Here is a 21,184-nt window from a genome sequence, read left to right as displayed (position 1 = left end):
TAATTAGTTTTTGTTCGTTCTGTTTTAGTTTAATCAAACTTAAAAAGTATATGTTCGATAAAGAAAATGTCATATATATATATATATATATATATATATATATATATATATATATATATATATATATATATATATATATATATATATATAATAAAAACTGCAAAAAACTGCAACGAAAAGGAGAGAAAAGTAAATTTTGTGCAAGAAACAATCCTCTCCTTATCAGGGTAGGTAATAAAACATTTTAATTTAATACTATGATAAATGTTAAACGCTAAAAAAAAAACAACAATAGTATTGTAATCCGATAACTGATAAAGACCAGCACCAGTAGTAATAATTTTCTGACCACCTACATTAGGGGGACCACTGTCACATTAGGGGACCACCTAACTAAACTCTGACCACAAGGACCACTGTCACAATAGGGAGACCACAAAAACCACTGGGGTTGAGGGGACCACAAAGACCACTGGGGTTGAGGGGGGCACTAACTAAACTCTGACCACAAGGACCACTGGTGTTGAGGGGACCACAAGGACCACTGGTGGTGAGGGGACCACCTTACTAAACTCTAACCACAAGGACCACTGATGTTGAGGGGACCACAAGTACCACTGGTGTTGAGGGGACCACAATGACCACTGGTGTTGAGGGGACCACAAGGACCACCGGTGTTGAGTGGACCACTACCTAAACTCTAACCACAATGACCACTGGTGTTGAGGGGACCACAAGGACCACTGGTGTTGAGGGGACACTACCTAAACTCTAACCACAAGGACCACTGGTGTTGAGGGGACCACAAGGACCACTGTTGTTGAGTGGACCACTAACTAAACTCTAACCACAAGGACCACTGGTGTTGAGGGGACCACAAGGACCACTGGTGTTGAGGGGACCATAAGGACCACTGGTGTTGAGGGGACCACTAAACTCTAACCACAAGGACCACTGATGTTGAGGGGACCACAAGGACCACTGGTGTTGAATGGACCACAAGGACCACTGTTGTTGAGGGGACCACTACCTAAACTCTAACCACAAGGACTGGTACACTGGCGTTGTTGACGATGTGCTGACTGACGCTGCCCATGGTGCTTCTCTTGAAGAACCCGGACCCTCTCGTCCCCGTCACGATAATGTCCACCTTGTTTTCTTCACTGGCCTTCACGAGCGCCTCCCCTGGCTTGCCAGATAAACGGAGCACCGAGCCCTTGACCTGCCATATTGGAAAAAGTAAGTGCCAAAAAAAATATTTTCACTCCAAAAGGTTTTCGTTTCTTTAAAGTGGTGTGTAGATTTTAGACTTATAATACATAAATAAATGCAGACAACACACAGACTTACACCAGGTGGACAGTCAGCAAACAGACAGACTTACACACATACAGACTTACACCAGCTGAGGAGATCTTAGACTGAAGCCTAATCAACAACACACAGACAGACTTACACACATACAGACTTACACCAGCTGAGGAGATCTTAGACTGAAGCCTAATCAGCAACACACAGACAGACTTACACACAGACAGACTTACACCAGCTGAGGAGATCTTAGACTGAAGCCTAATCAACAACACAGTCGACTCATCCTCGTCTTCCTGGGGGACCTTGGCCACAGCGTTGGCGTCTTGTCCCGGGGCTACGGGGGCTGCAGGGGCTGGTAGATAGAGGGGGGGGAGGGGGGAGGATACCCACTGGTTTATCGTAGAGGAGGGGAGATACGAACGGTCTAAGCGTGAATAATATTGTAGACGTTTGAACGACAAAGACAAAAGCTGTGTAGGTTGGTAATGTTGGTATCTGGTATTCGATCAAGTGAGAGAATTTGACATAGATGGTACAACAACTTTATTTTACACTGGGTTAATGACCCCCACACTAAGCCAGCATCTAACTAGCAGACAACTTACTCGTTTCTGTTTCAACAACACCTTTCGACTTTCTCCGACCTATGTCAAGAAAAATTAATTAAATAAATAAATAATAAAAAAAAAAAAAAAAAAAAAAAAATATATATATATATATATATATATATATATATATATATATATATATATATATATATATATATATATATATATATATATATGTGTGTGTGTGTGTGTGTGTGTGTGGGGGGGGGTGGGGGGTGGGGGGGTGTATATGCCTTTTTTATAAATAAATACATATATGTGTACATAAATTATATATGTGTACGTGCGTCTGTATGAGCGCGTATGTGTATAGCCATATATGCTAGTATATGTATGTAGGTATATTTATATATTACAAACGGTCTTCACAATGAAACGAAACATCTATTCTATTCTTTGTGTTGGTCCAACTAACAGAACATAGAGAGTCCCGTCGGAGGCTCCACGCAGTAGGCCAGTAGAACGTCGTCTTTATCCTTGTAGAAGTACCTCATGAACCCTGGTAGAGCGGTGAGAAAATAAACATGTTCATAGATGGCAGATGTGGGCTGTGTGTGGGTCGGAGAGGGGGGGAGAGGGGGTAAGGGGTAGGGGAGGTGAACTTTTTTTTATCACATGGTTGTCGAATGTTCACGTTCAGGCAATTGATGATCAAGGGCGTTAAAGATAAACTGTAATGATGATTTCACACTCCACACAAACTAATTACTAATCCGCTTCCAGATCCACATGCACAATCCAGCCCCCCTCCCATCTCCCCCCCCCCACACACACACAGACACATGATAACCTATTTGTTTAATGCCTTACTTATCTTCTGACATGGTTTACTTTAACGCCAGAATAAATCGAAAGCATGGTCGATTACTTACAATCGAAAGCATGGTCGATTACTTACAATCAAAAGCGTAGTCGATTACTTACAATCAAAAGCATGGTCGACTACTTACAATCAAAAGCGTAGTCGATTACTTACAATCAAAAGCATAGTTGATTACTTACAATCAAAAGCATAATCGATTACTTACAATCAAAGGCGTAGTCCGAGTACTTGCTACCGTCCATGGCTATCAAAATCTTGCGCGCTTGTTGCGCCATCCTATCGGCTGACCTTGACCGCTACACTCAAATATTACTACAAAAGAAACAGTCTCTTATTGATTGATAAGCTTAGGCCTATATGAGTAAAATCACCTCCACTTGAATTAGCATATTATTATGAAAGTTAGACTCCATCCCTCAAACCCCCCTACCCTTGGGGTAAAATATGTAATTTGTAAATAAACCCTTTAAATAGATAATATTTAAATCTTCTCGATTCCCTCCCAATGCCAAAATTGAACGTCATCATTCTAATACCCCCCCCCCCCACCGTCACACACACACACAATAACCAAAGTTACGTTATACTATATCTACCCTCATACCTTTCGTCACAGATCGTCACAACCGTCAGACCCCCCCTCCCCTTTTCCCCGGGAGTGTAAAATCTTTTACTTAGTTTATTTTTAAAATTCTTCAGCTCGGGGCCCTATAACAGTCACCCCGAATGTACCGCCCTGAGAAGCTCGGGGTCTGAGAATGGGGTCAGTCAGTCGATGATCAGCCCACCCCTTCCACCAACAGTGTCTTCGCCCCCCCCCCCCCCTCACGAAGAAAGTTTACCCCCCTTCCAACGAAATAGGGCGGGGGGGGGGGGAGTAGTTGAAAGATGAGTTCATGCTACTGTCGCGTGATGCCACTTAACCCGTCATTAACTTGGTTTTGATAATTAGGTCAATTTAAAAAAAAAACTGTGGGAAGTTAACATAAGTCTAGTGCAGTACAGCATTCCACAAAATCTTTTCGATTGCTCTTTGCGACACTTGGTATAAAAATCATCTTTCTCTCTCTAGTCCTAGATTACGTACAGCCCTACAAAACGTGGGGGTCTACTGACTTATCCCCCCACCCCAGGTACTAGTAGATTACGTCTAGTCCTACAATGACGTGGGGGGGGGGGGTCTTCTGACTTATCCCCCCGCCCACCTCCACCCCCCAGGTACTAGTTCTAGATTACGTCCAGCCATACAATGACGTCGGGGTCTATCTCCTGATTTGATTGGCCCCTGCTATTGACACACCACTTCAAGCGCTTCTGACAATGAACTTTCAACTCTGCCCCCATTATCTGCCTACCACCAATGTCTATCGGCATGTATTGGGTTATCGCCGTGCGCATTGTTTCGTTCGTGGTTTAACCCAGATAATGAGCGAGCTCTTCGGCGTGGGGCGCAAATAAAGACCTTGGTAGTAAAAGTACTTTACTGTACTGTCAAACGTATTCCTGTCTAGCTTACAGTGAGGCGTCGCGAGGCGGAGGCAGGGGTGCGGACCGCAGCGGGTAGCACCAGTTGGGGGGGAGGGGTGACAACAAGACAAAATATTGCAAAATATATAGCAGAAAAATATGTTTTTGTCAGTTCAATTAATGGGTAATTAGAGTTAAAAAGTCTTTTAACATTTAAACTGACTATTCCGACAAGGGGGTGGGGGGGGGGGGGGGGAGTGGGGGGGGAGGGTGGGGGGGTGTTGACACCAAGTATATATATATATATATATATATATATATATATATATATATATATATATATATATATATATATATATATATATATATATATATATATATATATATATATATATATAGCATATATATATATATATATATATATATATATATATATATATATATATATATATATATATATAGCATATATATATATAGCATATGTATCTTCTTCTTCTTCGTTCTTAATTGAGAATATGGTGGAGGATTTAGACAACAAGTCGAACTTCGTGAATAAACCGGACTAAAGTCTCCAGATCAGCAGGTGCCCCATATAATTTTTCCCTAGCCTATATATAAAGCCTACCATTTTTTTTACTGGGGGGGGGGTGACACCATGAGGTGTCGCACCGGGTGACACCTGACTGCTTATACGTGATATAAATTGATATATTTATCAACTCATATCATGTATGTTAGGCCTGTATTTATACCAGGGGGAGGGGGCGTCTCTAAACTACGCCACGCGTAGCTAGATGAAGGCGGATTTATGGCGATATGGAAAGGATGAGGAAGGTCCTCTATTATAAAGGTGCATGCTGTATAACATGCGTAGACTACTTTGCAGTGTTTCTTTCAGACTAAATTTTCGGGGGGGGGGGGGCGGACACTAATAAAAGTATATATATATATATATATATATATATATATATATATATATATATATATATATATATATATATATATATATATATATATATATATATATATATATATATATATATATATATATATATATATATATATATATATATATATATGTGGGGGCGGTAGACTTTCTTCGGGGAGGGGGGGGGGGGGGCGCAACAGAGATGCCTAGAAGAAACTCTGCTCCCACCAGAACTCAACTTTTGGCTTAACTGTAACATTCTAACACTGTCGTAATGCCTGGCAACGCGGCTATTCGGGTGACATAGCTATTGTCGCAAACTGTCTTCAAAACGAGCGGACTTTTTTTTTTTAAATTGTTATCTTACATTCTTAGCGCTTCTTTTATTCTACTCTTTAAAAAAAACCAAGATAGCGCAAAGCCAGAAATTAGAACAATCTGGAAGAGCCAACGACCGTATTAGAGGTCACAAACAGGGCTGAGTTCAGTCCCCCCCCCCTCTTCCATGCTGGTCATGTAATCTATGTTCGTGCACCAGTCCAGTTGTCATCCGCTTCACTCATGGCCCCAACACCAGTTAGCTGGTTCACTTATGGCCCATGGAAGTCTCTCTTCAAAAACTGGGATCTGCACCAATCGTCTTCAACTTGATGACGACACACCTTCAAAATGGGACCCCACAGAAAATACCAGCTTTCAAGTGGATGAAGACACACCTTCATAATGGGACCCCACAGAAAATACCAGCCTTCAAGTGAATGAAGACACACCTTCAAAATGGGACCCCACAGAAAATACAAGCCTTCAAGTGGATGACGACACACCTTCAAAATGGGATCCCACAGAAAATACCAGCCTTCAAGTGGATGAAGACACACCTTCATAATGGGACCCCACAGAAAATACAAGCCTTCAAGTGGATGACGACACACCTTCAAAATGGGACCCCACAGAAAATACAAGCCTTCAAGTGGATGAAGACAGACCTTCATAATGGGACCCCACAGAAAATACCAGCCTTCAAGTGGATGACGACACACCTTCAAAATGGGACCCCACAGAAAATACAAGCCTTCAAGTGGATGAAGACAGACCTTCATAATGGGACCCCACAGAAAATACCAGCCTTCAAGTGGATGAAGACACACCTTCATAATGGGACCCCACAGAAAATACAAGCCTTCAAGTGGATGAAGACAGACCTTCATAATGGGACCCCACAGAAAATACCAGCCTTCAAGTGGATGACGACACACCTTCATAATGGGACCCCACAGAAAATACCAGCCTTCAAGTGGATGACGACACACCTTCATAATGGGACCCCACAGAAAATACAAGCCTTCAAGTGGATGAAGACAGACACTGCTTAAATGTGACCCCACAACGGGTACCCACTTCATGAACCTTGGTGGTTGTAGGGGGTGTGTATATGGGGGGGGGGGAGGTTTGACATCTAAACCTAACCTTGACATTGATTACGAGAGATGATGAAACAATTTGATATTTGATAGGAATTATCGGGCATGCGATTAAATACCGGGACAGAAGTAGAACACTCGTCATTATCATTGGGGAGGGGGGGGGATGAACTATATTCTATAGCAGGGGTCTCCAAACTTTTCAGCCCGAGGGCCGCATTAACTATCAAATTTCAGTTCGGGGGCCAGTTTCTTCCAGGCATGTCGTAACTTTCTGAGCAAGTTCCTCAGCCAACTCCAACAAACGTTTTTTTCCGTGGACAAAAAGATGATGAGAGGACCTCGCGGGCCGCATCCGGCCCGCGGGCCGTAGTTTGGAGACCCCTGTTCTATAGCAATAGCGTCACTGGGCGGGGGGTCTACATAGGGTGACACCATTTAGATGGTTGCACGAAATAGAAAAATAATTTTTAAAAATTCCAATTCAAACAATGTTTTATCCAGAATTTTTTTTTTAAAATAGGAGGTGGGGTGGGAAAGGGAGGGTGACAAAAAGAAACGAGAAAAAAAAAACATACAAAATTTTGGAGGGCGTGGGGTGACACCGTCATTAAGCCACCCGGCCTAGTGACGCCACTGGTCTATAGACAGGTTTAACACACCGAGTGATACCATGTTTTCCCTAGATCTGTACAGTGTCTGTGTACTTCTAACACACTGGGCCATAACAATAATCCCCTTATACCCAGGGCATAATTATAGAGCTTGGTGAAGTTAATCATATTTTAGAATACGAAGAAATGAACTATTTCATTAAAATTTGATTTAGATCTAGATCTATAGACTTACTTTATGAAATTTATACACTTTCCTCGGCCAAAACTAATACAAATTACTTTTTAAAAAAACAACATAAATACCGTTGAAAAGACGGGGTTTTTTGACGTAATCATTTAAGTCTTTTAATCAATGTGTGCATTTAATATGGTGTTGTGTTGACTAATTATGTACATAATTTGGTTTTATTTTTTCTAATAGGTATAAGTAGCCTATGTAATTTTAAATGTATCGGTCTTTTAGCTATTAAGTTGTCACTAATATCGTTAAACCTGAAGTAAAGCACATTGAGTTTTGACCAATAACTATTTTATAAAATATTCTTCTAAAAAATATATACCATTTAAAATATATAGACCTATGATTCACGTGTAACGAGTACCTACGGTTAGTTAATATAAAATATTAAATAGGATGGAATTTATAACTTTTATAACTAACCGTAATCTTTGTTTTTTAAAATTACAATTTTTTTTTATATTTAATCAATAATTCTAGCAATGTCTAAAACAAATTCTACCCCGTGTTTGATTTTTTAAAAAGGCGTCCCTTTATTTAGGGCAGGGGTCGGCAACCTGCGGCTCGCGAGCCGCATGCGGCTCTTTTGATATCAAGATGCGGCTTTCCAGCTCCTTGAACAAATACTAATAATCTTAATAAAAAATAAAATATTTGAAATAAAAAAAATGTTAGTGGCTCTTTAAAACCAGGGAAATTTTGAAAATTGTAACTTTTGGCTCTTCCGCTTCAAAAGGTTGCCGACCCCTGATTTAGGGGATCCAAAATTATATTGATAGCGTAAATTAACACATATAAAATTTAAAGTATGTCATCGAAATTGAATAAAAGTATGTTATAATAAAGCTACCGGTTTTAGACTTTCAAACAAAACCTACAGTTAAGTAATGAATAGGTAAAATTATTGTTTTTACAAGGTTACATAGCTAATATAAAAAATGTGTTATAATTTTTACGTACTGAAATTTAGAGCGTTTTTTTTTTCAAGCATGTCTTAGTTACACTTGGTTAATTGAGCTATTCTTGTGAAAGTTATTTCCCTTGAATAAAATTTTGGTATTGGAATTTTCAAATGGGAGATAATTCGTTGCTAAACTCTACATTCATTTCAAATTCCTTACACATTAGGTTGACCGCTTACTTATAAATACAACCTTAAATTATTATTTGCTATTGTACAATTATATAGAGATTAAGTTCTAAACAAAATTGTTTGGTAGGTTTGTTAGCATTATCAAGTTGAAAAACAAATGCATCAGTAGCCGTTATAGATTGCAATACTTAATGTTAGTAGACAGTCTAAGTCGTAAATTAAACATCTAATTAATTGTCTTTTCATATTTTTCAACCTCTCCAAAAGTATTCATATAGAGCAATTTTAGGCCGGAATCTATATTATTTATAACCATTTATTTTTCAAAAACCAAAAATCGTTACATAATCACACAATATAGACATTTTATAATTATAACTAAAGATAGTCAAGCTTAAAACATGAAAGATCCGTTTTGGCAGGGGCGTAGCGAGGGGGGGGGCGGGGGGTGCGGACCGCACCGGGTGACACCAGTTAGGGGGGTGACACCAAGGCAAAAAATAGGAAAATATATAGAGAAAAACTTGAGGGGGGGGGGTGCAAATCGAAAGTTCGAGGGGGGGGGGGTGCAAATCGAAAACTTGAGGGGGGGTGCAAATCGAAAGTTTGAGGGGGGGGGGTGCAAATCGAAAATTTGAAAGTTTGTCCCCGGGAAGGGTCGCTACGCCTCTGGGGTGGGGGTGACACCATTAAGTGCCGCACCGGGTGACACCCGACCTCGCTACGCCACTGCGTTTTGGGACTCCCAATGGGAGAACTGCATGGAGCCCAACACTACAAGAACTTTTTTTTTGATTCAGTGTTTTTTCCCCAGACTTTTTTCTCCCCTGGGGGGGGGGGAGCATTTCAAATTTTCTAAGGGGAAGGAAGGGGGGCTATATCGCAAAGTACAAAGTAGACTTGTGCACTTAGCAACAATTTCAATAAAATGTGATTACGCTTGCAAACTGTAATTGAAGGAATTACTACAAACTTTTGAGACGATGGAGGCTAGTAAAATTTGACTTTGATCTCTACTTATAACGTGTACGCAATTGATAATAAATTGATATGTCACTTTTAGTTATTTGTTTTATTATACATATGTTAAGATATGTTTTAGTAATTAATTTGTGTAAAAGGGGGCGTTTTAATAAGTTTTGCCAAGGGCGCTAAATAACCTGGCGCCGTCTCTGCTTATACCACGTTTATGTAACACATGCTTAGATCCACATTGTGTACCAAACACCCACTGTAATCACCCCTTCTCCTCGATAACAATCGTACCTGGTTTATGTTTGACTCTACAAGAGATTGGATTGTTTACATGGTGTGCATCATTCTTGCTTGAAAACTTTAATAAATGAACGCGTGATTGAAAAGAATAATGGGAAATTGCCGAAGTTTTGCGCACCAATAATAAATATAACAGCCCAGTGGCGTAGCGAGGTCGGGTGTCACCCGGTGCGGCACTTAATGTTGTCACCCCCCCCCCCCCCAGAGGCGTAGCGACCTTTCCCGGGGACAAACTTTCAAATTTTCGATTTGCACCCCCCTCAAACTTTCGATTTGCACCCCACCCCTCAAGTTTTTCTCTATATATTTTGCTATTTTTTTGCCTTGGTGTCACCCCCCTAAATGGTGTCACCCGGTGCGGTTCGCACCCCCCACCCCCCCCGCTACGCCCCTGTAACAGCCTAATATGCCAATGGGAAGAGCCCAATGGTATTACACTCAGTTTAGGCGGCGTCACAGTGTCGGTGTCACCCTTCCCCATTCAAGTTACATTTTTAGCTTGATGTTCCTCTTCTCCCTCTGCAGTCAATTTTACATTTTTTTTTTTCATTTAAGTGTCACCCTGTTCTGCCCTTACCCCCGGCAGCACGAGTTCACGATCATTAAAAGAAACTACTGAGGATAAACAATGTGAATCACATTTACCATGTTATAAGCTGAATGTGAATGGAGCAAATCACAGTGGTCATTTGTGGACTAGAGGTTCCTAAAACTAAGTGCAAAGCTGTCTTGAAAAGATAGCTTTAACTTGAAAAATGTATTACAATAGAAGGCTATTGAATTACTTAACAATGGTACTGGAACTAAAATAAAAGACAAGCCAACAGACAAATTGATAATCATTTATTATAATCATACATCAGGCTTTGTACATATGGAATGTGTCAGGATGTTCTGACTGAAGTATTTAAAGTAATACTAGCATGGACTCAAAATTGGACTTCAGATAGTTGGCTTACATTTATACAGTAAGTAAAGCAACTAAGTCCCTTTTTGGACCAGCTTCACTAAAAAGCAATACAAGCGTTATGCCAGCCACCTGGTCAGGTACTAGTAAGAGCTGAGTGGACTCAGGGATGTTACATATTTGAGTCAATGATGAAACTTGAGAGAAAACAATTGTGCAACCAATGCCATTCAACAACACTTTATCAAGTTTAGGGTGATGGAAATTAATAATACCTAACCCCAGGAGTTTAGTCAAGCATTAAAAAAATATTTTCTCACCATTTTATATACAGATTATAAAAATGTGCAAGCATAATCAATATAACTAAGTGGGCGTTAAAACCCTCAAAACTTAATTACATTTTATCATTCAAATGTATACAGTAATGGACTGTTTGCTTCATAAAGCTTGGAGAAACAAAATAAATAGAAAACTAAGTACAAAATACTGAAAGAGAAGTACACCAGGATCCCATTACATTACAGTTAAACTGACAGGGATAGAAAAGACAAGCACTTTATTCTATTTAAAAAAAACAAATATAAAATTAACAGTTTACAGTGACAAGCTTCACTACAACTGGCTAATTGTGCATTCCTCCACCATGGTGGCTGCTCAAGCTATGTCTAACTTTCACTTTCTCCACTTCACTGTACAAGAAAACAAAAAAACATCCTTCACTGCCACAAGTTGTCATGGACAACTGTTGAGTCCCAGCATACACCAGTGTGTAGACATGTGAATGGAAGACGGCTCTGAACAAGAAATATAATATCATCTATTGAAGTGTCAGGCTTGATATTGCTAGATTTCATGGCAGGGACTCTGTATCACAGGGGTGTAGATAGAACTATGGGGGTGGTCACAACACAGGGGTGTATCTAGGGATTTAGGGGGGGGGGGGGGGTCAAGTTGGTGTGGGATGATCAAGCCAAAGAGATGTATCCAGGGATTTGGGGTGTGGTGGACAAACCAAAGAGGTGTATCCTGGTATTTGGGGAGGGGTGGTCTAACATTTGGTTTATATCTCTGCTACATGAGAAGAAACAATTCATGTTCCATTTATAACCACACATTTTGTTATCTCGTACAAGACATTCCTTTCAAAATCATTTGAAAAGAAATAATAGATTCACATCTTCAAATATGAATTATAATATATATATATATATATCAAATATACAGATGCTCACCAGTTGAGAAGTAAAAATTTAAGAAACCTATTTCTCAAAAATTAAGTAAAACAAGTTATAGTCACAGTCACAGAATGCACTGCATTACTGACATTTGATTAAAAATGAAATAAATAGTTATCACTTTAAAAAAAAACTTTAGTTAACTTTATCTTTAAATAAAATAGCTGAGAGTAAAATGTACATAAAAAACTGAAAGAATTTCCAAAGCAAAGATATTAGTACTTCAGTTAAAATCTAGTACGGCTCAGTTGCAAATTTTAGAATTTATTACTCATAAATGAATACTAAAATTAAATTTAAATGTTAAAAATTAAATTTCTAAAATTAACTTAAAATATGTCTATGATAAAATTTAAAAAAAAAACCAAGTCTATGTACAGGTACAGTAACATGATCAAACTAAAACCAGAAAATTTACTGCAAGACTAGGTTCAAAACATTTGTTCAACAGAAACCTAACAGATGGCTAGTAATGAAATAAAAACTACTACATAAAATGATTTATGCATTGCACAAACATGAATCAATTCAGGAGTTAGGCTTAAAATACATTTGAAAGACTTAGAGAATATCTCATCCATTCATTAGTGGTCCCTAACACTCTTTAAATCAATAAAAAACTGAATACATCCACCATGCACATAAATTTATCTCACACTGCTTGGGGTAAAAATGGCTACACACAGTGGTTAAAACTTGAACTCTAGTACACAGCAGTTGAAAGCAGTTTAAAACAACAGGAGAAGTATTATATTGTTCAGTCATTGACAGCTAAGCTGCTGTCTCTTCTTCCACATGGACACCTGAGACTCCGGATCTCTTTGATAAACAATGGGAACAGGCAGACAGCAGTGAGAAACATCTGGAAAATGGGAGTTCATTGGAAGAAATTTTAATAATATCAACAACAAAAATAGTATGTTGTTAGCAAACATGAGTTATAACTTTTACAAAGTTTGTTCAGAGCAAGAGGTTTACTTTCAACAAAACTGGTTATAAAAAAATGTATTTAAGGCAGTTTTTAAAAAATGTGGAGTAAAAGTCACTAGCGTTAGTAGATCAATAGATTGTACTTACACATATCATAAATAAGTAAAATACTGACGACCATCCTAGTGCAGTTTCAAGGTAAGGAACAGCAATCTGCAGGTAAAAAAATATAACTATTATCCTTATAAAGGATACTTATCTAAACATCAATGTGAGGTAAGTTAATGTTCTAACTACCTGGGATATCACATCTGGGCTAAAGCTAAAGACATACCTGGCCTAAGGCAGCACCTAGGCTACCTGTGCCATCTATAACACCTGTGACTGTGGCCAGAGCTTTATCATCACCTTGAATCTGTCTTTGTGATCCTGTAAAGTGATTGTTGTTTAGAATTTGTGATTTAAAACTGCTGTTTAGATATCAAGGGGTGCTAGTGAAGTATTCAAACTTATATGGATTTCATGGTACCGTAAAATGATGCATTTTTTAAACCTGATTTCCAGAGCATCGGAAATCTTTGTGTTGGTATCTTGAGATCGACTTACCCAAGTCTGCAGATACAGCTGCACTAATTAGGTTAGCTGCGCCTCCAATAAAGAAACCAATGAGAGACATCAAAACTGTATTTACAAGACGATCATTTGGAGAAACTAAAATAAAATGATTATAAATCAGCCAATGGAGTATTGAAACAGTAATAGAAATTTTTTCTTATAAAAAGGTATGTAATTCCCAACTCACCGCTGTAACCAAATAAAGAAGGGATGGAGACGAGTAACATTGGAAGAATGAGTATAGTTCGTTTGCCTAACCGATCCTGGAATAAAATAGAATGAATTGATTACACCAACATCATACTTACAGTATACAATAAACAGGGAAAATATTAATGAACTGATTACATCAACACCCTACTTACAGTATACAATGAACAGGGAAAATATTAATGAACTGATTACATCAACACCCTACTTACAATATACAATGAACAGGGAAAATATTAATGAACTGATTAAACAGACATCCTACTTACAACATTCCATATATCAGGAAAATATTAATGAACTGATTAAACAAACATCCTTATCCTACTTACAGTATACCCTAAATAGGGCTAATACAGGACAAACATATTACTACTCACTGAGAAAAAGCCAACCACTATTCCACCTGCAAAGTTGTTAAAAATGTCATTGATAAGTTTTGCTTAGGTTGGGAGACAATATACAGAAAAAAATGGGCTTAGACTGAAAGAGAGTGGTATTATTTCAACAACTATCATCAATTTTTCTTTAAAAAAAAAAGATATGGTTCAAAGTAGCCACAATAACAGACTGTTTAAAATATATTTCAGTAACATAGTAAGAAGTGCATGAAGGTTTTAAAGACAATAAGAATTAACCCCACTGAAATCAATCTAAGAGCACTAAATGTCTTACCCACAATGCCTGCAACATCATAGGCAGTAGAAAGCTTGTCTGCTTCACTCTCTTCCCAGTCAAAAGCATTTTTCAGGTAATACGGTAGCCAGAAGAAAAATGAATAGTTTACAAGCTTCAGGAAGGCGTAGGCCAATGAATACTGAAAACAATGTGGAGACACATTTTTAAAGTACTGTTGGAAGCTAAGTGGATAAAGAACTACAAATTATATAATTACACATAAGGCCCATTTTAAAAAAAAAAAATAATGTTTTTTTTCAATTACTAAGATATTGATAGGTCACACACATCTGCTACAAAATGACATAAACATATAGTGGTAATATTAAATTGATAAACCAATATTTGACAATGTATGACCAAAGACTTACTGGAATAACACCTGGTAAAAGACAAGCTTTCCAGAAAGGCATTGATGTTGGCTTGGTAGATTGCAGATCATAAGTAATAGTGTCATCACCTTCAGTTGGTTTAGCACTCTGTGCATCCTCTAGAAGTGGTCCTGTAAATCAAAAAACAGATCATTAGAAGTGAAAATTTGGGGTGGATATTTAGGGACATAATTTAAAAATTGTAAATTCTCAGTTAGTTTTAAAATAGTTTGTAATTTTGATTTGAAGGACTAGGTAAATTGCTGAAACAAATAAACAGTTATAAATAAGTCACATTCCTCGGACGTCTTCTGTATATATTTTAATCATATTAATCAACATAATTTACAATATCAAGTTTACATGTTATAATTAAATTGTGATTTTTTAATTTCCAATAACTGATTTCATTCTAAAAATACAAACATATAATTGTAAAATTTCATGTGGGTTGATATGAATATTATGAGCATAAACATGATTAATGAAAAGACTAAACATAATTTTAAAAATAAATTTAAAATGTAGCATATGATGAAAAAGCAAAAGTAGAGTGCAAGCAGTAGAAAGCTGAACTGTAATCCACCTGTGGGGCAGAATTTTCTCATACCTAGCAGCAGGAAGAAACCCTGGCAGTTTAAAAACTAAGACTGAGACTCTACAGTAGGTTAAAAATCTCATGAAAGACTTCAATACCAGATACAATTATAACACCTATTTACTTCATCATCTTTATGCAGCTGATGTCTATATAAGAACAAGAACTACAGTATTCTGATGGTAATTAAATAATTTTGTTTTGTCAATGGCTTTCTGTAGTTCTTCCAGCTAAATATTTAAAAGCCATTCTGAGAGATATTTTGTCTGAGATTATTTGTCCTTGAGATCATTTGTCACGGTACCACGCCACCTGATAGCAAGAAAGGGGTTAAGCTTTAAATGCGAAAAAAATAATTTTTATTTATACACTTGGTCATTTTTAAAAAATAGTGTTCCATTAATAATTTTTTCTTTCAAGTAATGCTAACTAAGGGCGTTTTTTTTCCCATAGAATGTAGCTTTTAATGCATGTTTCTAAAATATACTATCTCTAACTTTAGAAATATAAATAAAGACAACTTGCTTGGAAAGCCTGGCAGGGTAGAATAAAATATTGGGTGTTTTGGGATAGACATTTCAAAATGTCATGTGCTGTAAGAGATTGTATCCTAGTTAATCGCACATTGAACAAGCATGTCATGTAACTATTGCAATGAGTTACAAACATTTTACTAAAAGGAAACCAAGTACCAAAAAGAGATGAAACAAACAATTGTAGTTTGTTTTAATAGAAAAATAAGAAAAATACAGCAGCGGGGTACTTGAGCAGATTATGGGCTTCAGTGTCAGGTGCGATTAACCAGTTTACAATGTTATACCTTTTGGAGTCACCACATTCTTAGGGAGGGTGATGATATAAACATGTTCAGAGGTCGCTTTGTACTCAACAATAGGTTTAACTTAGAAAAAAAAAAGGATGGGAAATCACATGATATGAATGTTAGTACAAAAATTACCCTTGCACCTGAACACACTGAATGGTTAAAACAACTTTGTCGATATCCAATATCAACCATTACGAAATAGAAAATTATCTGCTTCAGTCTGTAAAATCTAAACACGCAATATGCAAAAAACAATTATGACTTAATGTTATTTGTAAAGATAGCTTGCTGTAAAAAGAATCTTACTTCTAGCATCATCATGATCTGCATTTAAACTGTGTTTTCGTGAATCTTCATTATCATCATCTGGGCCTTCCATTCCTAAAACAATAAATTTATATATATATATGTATTTTACTGTCTTGAAGATGGTTATTAATCCAATATATCTTTTTGGAAAATTGATTGTCAAGCACTTTAATAGTAGGTATTTTCATTTGCAAATTTATAAAGTTTTTATGCCACTTTTAACCAAGTCTCTCACCTACATCAGCTGGAGAGGGTACCAAGCCAAAAAATACTAAACATGACCCAGCCAAAATAACTGTTGACGTCATCAAAAATGCATACTGAAAATTATTTTAAATTATCTCATTAGAAAAAATTGTGCAGGAGTTAGCATTTTGTTTTATACAAAACAGTCCCTTAGTTGAAATATCTTTACCATTTGGTTTTCAAACAATGCCTGGTTGAACAAAAAATTTGGTCTTTACCCACAACAGCAATAACTAATTTATAGAACAACTGTTAGTTACTCATACAACTATAATGATAATGATTACATACTTGGTATCCATAAGATAAAACTGAAGAAACCATCACAGCTCCAAGGATGTTTCCCACAGATGCACAAGAACTCCAAATCCCCAGAAGCATTCCTCGGCTTTGAAGAAAAACATTTTTTATATGACTCTTTTGATTTAACATTGAAACCTCAAATGCTATGTATCTAAAGCATGAGGGTTTATTACCATACCTGCTTTTACCAAACCAGTTCCCCATGCAGGCCACTACTACTGGCCATCCTGTTGATTGCATCAATCCATTTATAATCCAGATTGAACAGTAAAAATATTTGTTGTAGAAAGCAACCCATTCTGTTATGCATCCAAATATAAAAATCTGGGGAAAAGTTCGTAATGGGAAATCAAAATGGAATTAGGGAAAAATATATTTATAAATGTTAAAAAGTGTATATATGTACAACATTTTTTAATTTAATTGAAAATAAAATTTGTAAACTTGAGTCAAGTGCTAATTTACACAATATTTTTATCTAACTTCCAAAAACCAAGCTCTGTTGTAAAACACTTAACATTTCACTTTTTAAAACCATAAGCTCTAGAACATATTTATACAGAAAATAAATCAATTTGTCTTTAATTTTTTAAATGTTAAACACAAAACAGAAAGTGTATACACTTACTAATACGCCTGTGCTAGCCATACCCACAGACAATAATATCCGCATGTTAACTCTGGAAATATAATTATAAGTATGTAAACTACGTAAACTAATAGTTAGCAATCTGCTATAAAGTTACAAACATTTTTAAACTAAGCTGATAAAATATAATTCTTTTTAATTAAAGGCTTACCTATCACCAATGTATCCATTCAAAAAGAGTCCCTATTAAACAAAAAAAAAAGTATAAATATTTTAGTCAACTTTGATTAAGATTGAAAATATGAATATTTTAAATCTTTCCTATCCTATACTTGGTTTTTAAATCTACATCAAAAAGCAAAACAGACAACTATACAATATAATGTTTAAAACTCAACAACTTACAACTGCGTATGCTAACATAAAAGCTGTGTCCAGTACACCTTCAAATTTCATGGCATCATCGCTTGTTTCAAATAAATGGTGAGAGGACCATATCTTCAGTAGGATTTTAAAATAAGTTTAAATAGTTTAAATTCAATTACAAATTATGGCTATTAAATCTGATTAAAGCAATGACAAATTTTTCAGCCTGTATTAATATATCAAAGAATGATAAACTGATTTTATACTTTAGCAAAACCTTAAATTAAAGTGACGTATAGGCCTACAGCTTAGTTGTATACTTGATTTATTTTTTTAAGATACTGATGAAGAATCAAGTGCAAATCCAATAGTTGTTTTAATGTTAATATTTATTTTGAAATAAATGTAGACCATTACATTTTTTTACTGTATTAAAAAGTGAATAGAAATTTAATTATAACACAGAATCTAATTTAAGAATCTCTATTTGATAATTGCATAATATTACATACCTTTTCAGGTAACAATTTAGGAAGTGACTCATTTCTGGGTTCTGGAGTCCATACACTAGCAGTTGAACTCTTGACATTGCTGAATGCCTTTCTATTAGCATGGAAAAATGCATAACTGTGGGCAGAAAATATATTTTGTTAAAACTATTATTAATAAATGGAAATAAGATCAACACTTCCACCTGATAAAGTTTATAATAAAATTAATCCCCACCTGAAAAATGTTAAAGTAAACACAGCAGCTTTGTGTGACTCTCTTCGAGTAAATTTAAGAGACAGCTTCATATTGGGTGTTTTGCGGTGGTGAATTTCTTTCTAAAACAAAATCTGACTGTACAATAGGCAAAATGTAGTCAGCCTGAAATGTTTCAATAAACAGTAAAAAAAGTGTGGTGACTAAGAGTTAACTAACACAAATCATAATGTTTAATGTATTTTAAAAGATAAGGATTTTTGCAAAGAACTAAAGAGTGGTCTAAAGAAAATAGTCTACTAATACTATTTACTGTACTATAGGCCTACTGATGAGTATATTGTATAACTCTAGATTAGTCTACTACTCTACTACTAGATCTAGATCTGGAGTGTCTAGAATCTAGATGTAGATCTAGATCTTACTTACTTAGGCCTAATTATTAATAATTAAACTAAACTTTTAATTTTAAACCTAGTCTAGTCCAGTATGTATATTACAAAAATATTATTATAGTAGTAGTAGTAGTATCCTAGAGTCCTAGTTGCTAGTAGACTAAGTACTTCAGCACTTAGCATAATAATTATAATAATTAATTAGTTAAGGCTCTAGTGAAATTTAGTTTAATTTAGTAGATCTAGATCTAGAGAATACTAGATCTAGATCTAGTCTAGATCTAGATCTGGAGATCTATGACTATTCAGTATTCTTATTTCTACACACACACACTACACACAAACAAATTATCTAGATCTACTGCTAGATCTAGATCTAGTAGATTCTCTAGAGCAGAATCTAGATTCTATTCTAGATCTAGATCTCTAGATCAATAAAGAATAGATCTAGAATCTAGATAAAAGTAGATCTAGATCTAGATTTCTAGATAGAATCTTACTTGGATCTAGAAATCTAGATCTAGATATATCTAGATTCTAGATCTCTTATTCTAGTACTCTAGACTAGACGGAATTTTTCAAATATTTTACAATTATTAGATTCTATACTAGGTCTAGATCTAGAAAATCTAGATCTATATATCTAAAATCTAGATTCTATCTAGATCTAGTATCTAGAGTCTAGAAGTCAGCATTAAATAAAATTGAAAATTATAATTTTGGTTTACAGCGTCGAAAACAGTTTGTAGATCTTTGTCTTGGGTGAAAATGTATTAGCCTGGCCTATTATTATAGTGGTTATAGACTCGATGGTGATCTATCTAGAATGTAGATGTTGCAATGTGGACCTCGGCTTAAATTTTAATATGAAATATTATGCCATTTTTCCATCACGAATAATAAATAGTAAAGATCTAGAGATCTAGATTCTAGTCTATGCTAATCTTATCCGAGGCCGTGTTACCACCGTCCAGTGTGTTGCTTGCCAGTTTATATTTATTTTCATTTGTAACAAACTATCATATCAAATTATTAACAAAAGTATATATATAATAGTAGAGATCTAATTCATTTAATGTTAATTGTCAAATTTGTTTCAAATAAGCATAAATATTTCATTAATCTATAAATAATCAAGAAAATTAAATTTTAACACGACATACTTTTTACCTTTTTTAAAGTGTAGATCCATTTTGGCAAGCCGCGTGACCGATGTTTATTCGCCTACCTAAGTCTATCTTTGCAGTTTGACCCCTTAATCCACACTAGTAGCGCACCGTCGCAGTAATGATTTAAAATGTTATCTGAGTTTATTTAAGTAACAAGGAAATACTTTATCATCGGATGCAAATTTGTCAAGTGTTGTCTCACTTCATTCGACCTTTGGGCCTATTTTTAACACGAAAAGTAAAAAAAAAATATGCATGGAATTTAGGGAGACTCAATCCACTTGAGCTACTTTAATTGCTTAATAGATCTAGATCTACATCTGGATCTAGAACTAAGTTACATTCCAGTAAGTTTTTCTAAGAAATAATGGCGTAGGCCTAGCTGGGAATCGGTCATACTCTTAGGAGGGGGTTTCAAAATGAGTATAGATCTATAGAGGGTTAATTTTTTCGTTCTATCGTTTTTTTTTCCCAGATAGGACCTATCTGGTGAACCTCCAAAACGGCCCGGGACAAATCGGCCCCGTCAAAACTGCCCCGTTAATATGACCCCGTCAAATCGACCCCCGACAAAGCGACCCCGTCAAAATAGCCCCGTCAAAAGGACCCCGACTTATTTGTCGGCAGCCTATATGCCGGAGCCCATATGTCGATGGCCCTTTTGACGGGGTCGATTTGACGGGGGTCGATTTGACGGGGTCATATTAACGGGGCAGTTTTGACGGGGCCGCTTTGTCATTGGCCGTTTTGACGCCACACGACCTTATCTATATATTTTTAAATATGTGGATGCTACGCTTTTTTTTTTTGTAAATTAAGTTTAAAGACTGCAAATATCTTGTAATTTTAACAGTTCATAAGTAACATTTGACACCATGTCCCTTGGGAATATCATGCCTGTGAACTTCTTACAATAGTCAAATCTACCATGGGAATTATTAATGG

General features: G+C 36.3%; 2 protein-coding genes across 5 annotated transcripts; both read right to left on the bottom strand.

The window, feature by feature from the left end:
• Positions 1 to 234: 234 nt before the first annotated feature.
• On the bottom strand, positions 235 to 9,846 carry LOC131958469 (universal stress protein YxiE-like). Of its 3 annotated transcripts, XM_059323533.1 has the most exons (7): positions 9,776 to 9,846; positions 2,951 to 3,057; positions 2,338 to 2,421; positions 1,920 to 1,958; positions 1,545 to 1,666; positions 1,031 to 1,222; positions 235 to 931 (listed from the first exon to the last, which is right to left on the bottom strand). In XM_059323533.1, the coding sequence occupies exons 2-6, from the start codon at positions 3,018 to 3,020 to the stop codon at positions 1,031 to 1,033; spliced, it is 507 nt and encodes a 168-aa protein (XP_059179516.1). In that variant the 5' UTR covers positions 3,021 to 3,057; positions 9,776 to 9,846; the 3' UTR covers positions 235 to 931. The 3 variants fall into 3 exon arrangements, with proteins under 3 accessions (XP_059179516.1, XP_059179515.1, XP_059179517.1); XM_059323532.1 differs by having other exon boundaries at positions 235 to 1,222; positions 9,742 to 9,837; XM_059323534.1 differs by having other exon boundaries at positions 235 to 1,222; positions 9,751 to 9,837.
• A 1,892-nt stretch (positions 9,847 to 11,738) lies between these two features.
• On the bottom strand, positions 11,739 to 20,348 carry LOC131958461 (sugar phosphate exchanger 3). 2 transcript variants are annotated; one of them, XM_059323523.1, is made up of 19 exons: positions 19,799 to 20,038; positions 18,697 to 18,840; positions 18,483 to 18,597; positions 18,010 to 18,102; positions 17,816 to 17,847; positions 17,644 to 17,695; positions 17,194 to 17,339; positions 17,004 to 17,100; positions 16,702 to 16,786; positions 16,464 to 16,538; positions 16,152 to 16,232; positions 14,734 to 14,864; positions 14,360 to 14,501; positions 14,065 to 14,090; positions 13,662 to 13,737; positions 13,466 to 13,570; positions 13,194 to 13,288; positions 13,007 to 13,072; positions 11,739 to 12,791 (listed from the first exon to the last, which is right to left on the bottom strand). In XM_059323523.1, exons 2-19 carry the CDS (start codon positions 18,765 to 18,767, stop codon positions 12,687 to 12,689), a joined length of 1,593 nt encoding a protein of 530 aa, XP_059179506.1. In that variant the 5' UTR covers positions 18,768 to 18,840; positions 19,799 to 20,038; the 3' UTR covers positions 11,739 to 12,686. The 2 variants fall into 2 exon arrangements, with proteins under 2 accessions (XP_059179506.1, XP_059179505.1); XM_059323522.1 differs by lacking the exons at positions 11,739 to 12,791; positions 13,007 to 13,072; positions 13,194 to 13,288; positions 19,799 to 20,038 and adding an exon at positions 20,241 to 20,348 and having other exon boundaries at positions 13,570 to 13,737.
• Positions 20,349 to 21,184: the final 836 nt, after the last annotated feature.

Source organism: Physella acuta, unplaced genomic scaffold (assembly GCF_028476545.2).
Source record: "Physella acuta isolate Inbredline_101_S28 unplaced genomic scaffold, ASM2847654v3 ptg001328l, whole genome shotgun sequence".
Classification (NCBI taxonomy): domain Eukaryota; kingdom Metazoa; phylum Mollusca; class Gastropoda; family Physidae; genus Physella; species Physella acuta.
This window is presented reverse-complemented; position numbering and strand designations above follow the sequence as displayed.

Coding starts and splice junctions, on each gene's coding strand:
- LOC131958461 (XM_059323523.1), bottom strand. CDS start 18,767: ATGAAGCTGTCTCTTAAATTTACTCGAAGAGAGTCACACAAAGCTGCT. Junction 17,101..17,193: donor AACTGGTTTGGTAAAAGCAG/GTATGGTAATAA, acceptor TTTTCTTCAAAG/CCGAGGAATGCTTCTGGGGA. Junction 16,539..16,701: donor ACCCTCTCCAGCTGATGTAG/GTGAGAGACTTG, acceptor TTATTGTTTTAG/GAATGGAAGGCCCAGATGAT.
- LOC131958469 (XM_059323533.1), bottom strand. CDS start 3,020: ATGGCGCAACAAGCGCGCAAGATTTTGATAGCCATGGACGGTAGCAAG. Junction 2,422..2,950: donor CTCGGACTACGCCTTTGATT/GTAAGTAATCGA, acceptor CCGCTCTACCAG/GGTTCATGAGGTACTTCTAC. Junction 1,667..1,919: donor TGTTGTTGAAACAGAAACGA/GTAAGTTGTCTG, acceptor TCTATCTACCAG/CCCCTGCAGCCCCCGTAGCC.